At 33.9% G+C, this 8100-nt stretch overlaps 1 protein-coding gene across 1 annotated transcript; it reads right to left on the minus strand.

The window, feature by feature from the left end:
• Positions 1-6506: 6506 nt before the first annotated feature.
• Positions 6507-6878, minus strand: LOC117273102 (uncharacterized). The gene has a single exon (XM_033652196.1). The coding sequence runs from the start codon at positions 6876-6878 to the stop codon at positions 6507-6509; it is 372 nt and encodes a 123-aa protein (XP_033508087.1).
• Positions 6879-8100: the final 1222 nt, after the last annotated feature.

Genomic DNA, 8100 nt, shown 5'->3' on the forward strand with positions numbered 1-8100 from the left:
TTGTTTGTGGAGCAATCACTTAGCCATGGTGGGAAGAGCATTAGGCGACTTGTTATCGCAGCTGGTGGTCAGTACACAAATTGGAACATATCCATTATAAATGCGGATAATCTTATGTTAATATTTACTATTAACAAATAAATTTGGTCCAAAAAATTAATTAATCAATCGACCAAAGCTGAAGCCGAGCCGAGCGACGACGACGACGACGGCGCGAGACTTGCTTTCTTCTTAACTCTTTAAGAGCTACAAGAAGAGCAATTATATATATACCCACCAAAAATCTTTTCATCTCCCAATATGGGACAATGTCTCATTATCAAGAGGGAGAAATTTAAAATTTTACTCAAAAATATCATTTTCCCTCCATTTCCCGTTCACCATCATTTTAAGACTATTTCATCTTAAATAACAAAACCTTCAACAATATCAACTATATTATTCCTTGTTGTCGATATCCTTTATCTAGACTAGTTATACGCTTGTTGACTTTCAATTCGTCGCAACTTGATCTCTTCTGTTATGAGAGTTAACAGAGACAATGTTACTGTTAATCAAGTTCCTAATACCGAAAGTTTTTTCTAAAAAAAATTAAATTTACATTAGTACTTTGAATTTAGTCATTTTATTTCTGGGGAGGGAGGGAGTAGCAGTAAATGAAAATTTGGTAAACTGATTTTTCTGCTTGTCAATCTGTGAGGCTATTCCGTGGTTGGCTTTTTAGTCGGCTACAAGATTGACTTTTGGTTTTTCTTTTTCATTTTCCCTATGTATTGAACTTTTAAGCACAAATTTAATAAAACTAGAATATAAGCAGTAAAAATAACTCCAATTTTGGACTTTAGGAGAAGAAAAGAAAAATCAGATTGAAAAGGTCATTTTCACATTTGGTCACCATATTGGTAATTTGAGGAAGTAATTTGGGTACGTCCTCCAACTGAATTCAGTAGTTTGTTGACCATTGCTAATCGATTTGAATGAAAAAAACAATGTAATTCCTTACTTTATAATCTGACCAACTAACTGAAAATTTACTTGGCTATTAAACTATAATGGAAAAATAAAATTTATGTATATTATGTTTATTAGGCTTGTAACTCTAAAGATTTGCCCTTATTTTAGCAGGATAAAAAGGTCGCACTTATAACAAATTGAAGATTTTTTTTTTTATCTCTTAGTAGGTCAACTCGAAATGTAGTTGAATTAGTTGGATCAAAATGTTTTGAGTACCAAATACAACAACAAAATATTCAGTGTAATCTCACAAGTGAGTTCTAAAAAGGGTGCAGTTATGCGGATCTTATTCTTGCCTTGTGTAAAATAGTTAAACTGTTTCCGATAGTAACACATGTAGAAAAAATAAATCACAAGTTTATGCATTCTAGGTTCCTCACTTTATCACTTGCTAACCAAAGACAAATGCATTATCTGGTATTAAATTCATTTGAATTTATTGCTTTTGACGTGTAATACGAATTTATATATAAAAATTCTTATAAGTTTAACAAATAATAAATATAAATATATCACTTTAAAAATATAACGATTTCAATGCTAAGTATCTTAAATATTAAACATATAAAGCTTAAATTCTGGATCTTTAACTTTATTGATAACTCAAGTTTTCTTGTCACATACAATATTATATTACTTACTCATAATCTCTCAAGTCATTTTCTGTCGCGGTGGTTGTCTTATTACTTGGAACTTGTTCACTTTATAATTTGCATGTCTCTTTCTTGGGGTCTAGGGAGCAATGTGCGTAAGTTCAGGGGCATTACTTCATTCAAAATTTGGCATTTTTTCCATGTATGGTGTGTCATGGCTTTGTAGCGGTCACATACATCACATTCTAGTAATGCCATACAAATGTTGTGCAATTCTAGTCCTATTACAGGCAACTCCAATCAAGCTATATGATGTATCGAAACTAGGAGTTAAATGACAATAATTAAAGTAAAGTTTTCAAATATAGACTTTTGATAAGAGTAATTTTGTCCTAAAAAAAATTAGTTTTCTGCTTCTAGGAAGAGTTACTTTTTTTTATTCAAAAACTATTTCTGTTATTGTTCAATCACTTGTTCTTTTTCCACAAGTTTTACAAAATTTACCTTGACTCTCCAATATAATTATATTCTTTTGAAGGATAATCACTTCTAATTTCCAGGAACTAATTAGCCAAACAATTGCAGTTAACTTAAAGATTTGCACTGAGCAAGGACGAGTGCAATTCTTGTCATTTCAAGCATCTCTAGTCAAGCTATATGATTGTATGAGAAGAGCCTTAATTATTGTAAGAAAAATAGTTTGTGTTGAGAAACTTTTTAAAAAGCACTTTTGAGCGTCTAGCCGATTTCTTGGAAAATTAGAATTGCTTATTATTTAAAAGAGTTATTCATTTTAGAGAGTTCAAATGTTCGACTAAACATGCTATTAAACTATATCTGGTAACTAGCCGAGTCTTTGCTGTCAGAAGAGATAGACTACAGTGAAACACCCAAAAATATTACAATATATAAGATTAATCTAATCCTTAACAGAATTACAAGATAAAAGTAATTGTTCATCTTACTAAGGTGTATTTTCCTGTTATTCATTTTAAAGGTCGTAATACACAGGGGCGGATGAAGAGTATAACTTACGGGTTCGACCGAACACAAGAAGATAATGATTAAAACTGCTCGTATTCATTTCATTAATGTTGGCAGTCATGGTATTTACGAGAAAAGAAGTGAAAGAATCATAATTACTAAGGTCAACTGGCCGAAGAATGTATAGCCCCTTCTGAAGCTTACCAAGAATCAGTGGCTTCTTCAGAAAAGGGCCCTGCAGTAGAGCACAAGCATAATGAGTAAAGAAAACATTACACCTAAGTTGTACCAGCAACCGATGAAAATAAATGAGATTATAGTGAAAGGAGGGAACAAGTAAGACATCAGGAAGAACACATGGTGGCAAAAAGGAAAAGAGTACCAGTACAGGTTACTTTAACCTTATAACCATTAGGGAGTGTTACAAGATAGGGTAAGGGCAGAGGTTTAATATCAGTGAGTAATGTTGCGTGAGGAGTCATATGATTAGTTGCACCTGAGTCTATAATCCAAAAATTGTCTTCTACTCTAGACAAATTGCAAGTATGAAAACCACAATTATCAACAACAGTATTAGCTATCAAACTTGCAAAGTTAGCTGAAATAGACGTAGTATCCTGAGTAGTGGATGAGAACTTGGATTGTTGAAGTAGAGTTAGCAGCTGATCATACAGCTCCTTTGTCAAAATATTCCCTCCAATGTCAAGTGGGATTGCTTTAGATCCTTTAGAACTAGAATTATCAGGCTGCCCCATATTGGTTGAGTATGACACATGGGCATAAGCTGCACACCTCTTGAATTTAGCTCCAAATCCAGAGGGATACTCATAGTTTGTAACTTTTATCAATGAGATGTCCTGGTTTCTTACAGTATCTACACACCAAATTGGAGTTGCCCCTCTTTGTGGATTCAAAATTTACCCTTGAATTGAAAGGCTTCTGAGTAGTAGCCTCTAAATTGTAAGTAGAGCTGAAGGGCTTCTGAACTCCAGTAGCAAAAGAAGCAGAGTCTGAAACAAAAGCTGGATTGGAAGGCTGACTCTCAAACTGACTCTCATTTTCTATAAGCATTGCATATACACCATCAATGTCAGGCAAGGGCTTCATGAGCAAGATATTTCTTCTAACTCCAGTATAAGTCTTATTTAACCCCATTAGGAACTGGTGAACCTTCTTGTTACACCCCGTACTTTAATATTAGGATAAGTTGTAGTAATCCATATGAGCTTGAAGGGATTAACACAATTAATAAGATTATAGAAGATTTGTGACTATAAGACCCCGTAATTTTAACAACCTTGATACCGTTATATACATTTGATATAGTATTTTGAGTGGAGTATTTTTGTAAAACAGTTTGAAAAATATGATTTTATATAGTTATTAATATTACTACTTTCAATTACACACATAATATGAGAAAGTTTATGAGATTTTCTTTATTGTAAAGATAGAAATTATTTTCTCACAAGAAAATAAAGTTATCTTTTTACCATTTTAAGAATTAAGTGTACGAAAAATTTACTCTTTATATGAGATTAAGAAAATTATAAGTTGAGAAAATATATGTATTTTTGCATGGATATTTTAATGAAATAATAGTGTATGTATTTATTTATATGGTACCATATGACCATGATAGTATGATGTATAAAGTATATAAAAAATAAATAGAATTTTAAATAATTTGAGATAATTTTTAATTATGTGGATAATTGGGATAATTAATGATATTTGGTGGGAGATTAACTAATTAATTAAGGTCTTTGCGATAAAGATTAACGTGGCAGCCATATAAGATTAGTTAAGATGACTCTTAAAGTCATATTAGTATGTGGCAAAGTCTTAGTCATTCCATTTAATAAAGAAGAGTCATATATTAATATTCATTGGAAGTATGGTGTCAGTTATGAAGGATGTAAGGGCAAGTTCCCAGGTCTTTGACTATAGGTATTGAATATTTCCATCTCTCTTAAGCTTTTATCAAAACTGGTGTTATATGGAAGTTCTCAACTAATTAAGTTAAATTCTTTTCACGAGTGTGCATAGTGTATTCTGCTGCCATTTTTAGTTCAAGTCAGATGCTTATGTTCATCGATGATACAACTGATGAGATCGCTTATTGTTATTGGCATCTGATAAGTGCTCAAACTCATAAAGTGCTCCTCTACTTTTGGTGTACTTGCTACGCAATTCCGTCTTCTTCTGCTTGTCACACCAGCTTGGTTTTGTTTGTGTGTTATTAACGTAAGTCCCATGAGCAAGATAAGATCTTCAACAATTCAAAGCAATGTGCGATTTTACAATTATAAGGGAGTATAGTGTAACCTCTTTCAAAAATATCATGCGAATTTCCCCCCTACTCCAGGTATGTTAAGGCTATCCCTTCTTTCTTTTGGCATGATCCAAGTAACGATACGTAAACGTAATGCTATTCCATAAGTGGTTCTACTCTTAGCAGTTAAGGATGTCTATGTTATTCATTCCCGTAAAGTGATATTCAAGCATGTCTAAATATGTATCTAGTTCCCTATTGAGGTATTTGATAAAGATGTTAATGTTTTTAATATAGTGATACATGCATCTTCATGTATTTACCATCACGCTACGGCCGGTCGGGCAGCTACCACCGGTTGGACAACTATGTATCATCATTTACCACCGGTTGAGCAGCTATGTATCATCATTTACCACCGGTTGGGCAGTTATGTATCATTATTTACCGTCGGTTGGGCAGACATGTATATTCATTTACCACCGAGCTACGACCGGTCGAACAGTCATGCATTTACCATCGAGCTACGGCCGGTTGGGCAGTTACATATTTACCACCGAGCTACGACCAGTCATGCATTTACCACCGCACTACGGACGGTCGGACAGTTATCACTGATCAGTTGGGCAGTCATGCATCATACGATATGGATAATAGAAACAGTCTCAAAGAGAAGCATTATATATATATATATATATATATATATATATATAAGTATGATAAGTATGTATATATGGTGGCACTTCATAGATTCAGGTTGATTCTTATATGTCTTTAATTAATGTTGACTTATTATTATGTTTCAGTTCTGTATTATATACTTAGTACATTATTCGTACTGACGTCCTTTTGTTGGGGACGCTGCATTCATGCCTGCAGGTATAGATAATCAGTTTGACGAGCCCTCATAGTAGACGAGATTGGCATTCAGCGAAGGATCGGTAAGACTCCACCTCATTCGGAGTGCATTCGAGCCTATGAGTCATCATGTCAGAATTTTGCTACAGACTTATGGGTAGGCCGGTACCCTAACCCATTTGATGTCAAATAATCTTAGAGGCTTTGTAGACAGAGGTTCATTTTGTACAGTATGTCAGAGGCCTTGACGACCCATATGTATTCATGTTTTAAGAAAAATGGTTCAGTGATACAGTGTTACCCACTTATAGTTATACATTATGAGTTGTGGCCATGTTGGCCCATGATAGTTACAAAAGGAATGAGTTTAGCCAACTCGACCTATGTATATTCTAGTTTTGGTCGATTGATCATGAGTTACAGAGTGGTTCGCTCGGGCCAGTTCGATACCGGATGCCAGTCACGCCTCCCCAGGCTTGGGGCGTGACACTTCTGTTCTTATATATTTTGAAATGCTTCCTTACACCCACAAGTACAGTCTAGATATGAAATAGTGTATGCTAATTCATCCAAGAGTTTTTTAATAAGGTTAAAATAAGATGCAATACCAGAGGACCCTTGGGAGATGGATGTAAGATCCTTTCTAATTTGAAACACCTTAGTACCATTTGCCTTGTCATAACGTTGTTCATGCCATAGCTTTTGTGCAGACTCAGTATACACTACACTCTCTCTAATTTTTGTATAGCTTTTGTGCAGACTCAATATACATTACACTCTCTCTAATTTTTGTATAGCTTTTGTGCAGACTCAGTATACATTACACTCTCTCTAATTTTTGTATCCAGGCTATTTGATATCCAAACAGTAACCATATCGTTACAACGAGCCCATAGTTCAAATAGAACCGAATTTGCTCTAGGTTTAGGGATGGTTCCATTTATAATTCCTAACTTGTTTTTACATGACAGACCAATTAACATACTTCGTCTCCATCCTCCATACCCTGTCCCATTAAAACACTTCGTAACTAAAACTGTCTCAGGGGAATCAGAAGGATATAGGTACAGAGAATGTGACGGCTCAACAGTACTAGAAGACATACTAGATGAAGTAGTAGTAGTAACATTTGAAGGATCAATATTAGGAGCCATAGAAAAACATACTTTGAGAAAATTAGGGTTCAGAAATTCACCAAACCAGAAATCTCTCGAACACAGTTATAATCGGAAGAAAATTACCAATTTTTCGTGAAATTGAAAAGCAATAACCTTCAATGGCAAGATAAAAACCTCCGCCTCCGAGCTTCACCGGAAAAGCACACTGAATCAGCACAACACTGTCGTCGAAAGACAAAAACTTCAAAAATATATAGGAGTAACATCGATCCACCGGAAAACACGTGAGCTACGTCATTCTTGGCTCTGATACCATGAAAACTTACAGATTCTTCACAATGCACAAGCTTAAAAAAGGAAACCTAGAAGCTTCTATGAGCTGAGAGAAACGAGAGTAAAGGAAAATGCTTTATTATCTGAAAAGAATGAAATTCAGTCTGTACAAAATAATGAGAAATGTTCTAATTATATTATTTACAAATGAATCGGGTCGGATCAATTTAATAAATAACTGTACGGTTTAACTATGGGCTGGTAGCTTTGGGCTTCTTCCCTTCATTCTCTTAATGGCTTCAACAATTATTTAATTTAGACCCCAGTAACTTAAAAGATTTAGAATCCTGAACCCATAAGTTTCAAATCCTGACTCCGCCTCTGCCACTAATACACCATTTTCAAATATGTTATGTTGCAATTTATGGCGAACCAGGAATGTTGCAAAGGATGTTTAAAATTTAATATATATTTATAAAAAGTAATTTTTTAATTTATATACATAATATAATATTCTATATACTTAGTATAATTTTTCGATCAATAGTGACTTTTCATGACTTTTATTTACATGTCCAGAAAGTGTAAAAATCAAAAGAAAGGAGGAAAAATGGGTAGCTAGCAATTATCTGTTCATCTTACTTCGGAAGCAATGCAAGATATCTGAAACTCTCCATCTTATTTTAGTATCATGCACTATTAATAAAACTGTATAAAATTAAAATATGTCTGAGGTTAGACATCAGCTTAAGTTGGGTAATTTGCAAGTTATAAGTAAGTATAACTTAAAAAGATTAGAAGAATTAGGAAGGGGGAATATGATCCTTAGTTAATTTGCACTTTGCCACTATCTGAAGCTTAAGAGCCAAAAGTCATTCGTAGTATGCAATCTAAGAATCTAACAAATATTAGGGGCATTCATAGCAAAAAGGAAAATTTATACATCTTCTGTTGCACGTCTACAATCTGCATTTGCTTTTAAATT

Source organism: Nicotiana tomentosiformis, chromosome 8 (genome assembly GCF_000390325.3).
Source record: "Nicotiana tomentosiformis chromosome 8, ASM39032v3, whole genome shotgun sequence".
NCBI lineage: Eukaryota > Viridiplantae > Streptophyta > Magnoliopsida > Solanales > Solanaceae > Nicotiana > Nicotiana tomentosiformis.

Coding starts and splice junctions, on each gene's coding strand:
- LOC117273102 (XM_033652196.1), bottom strand. CDS start 6,878: ATGGCTCCTAATATTGATCCTTCAAATGTTACTACTACTACTTCATCT.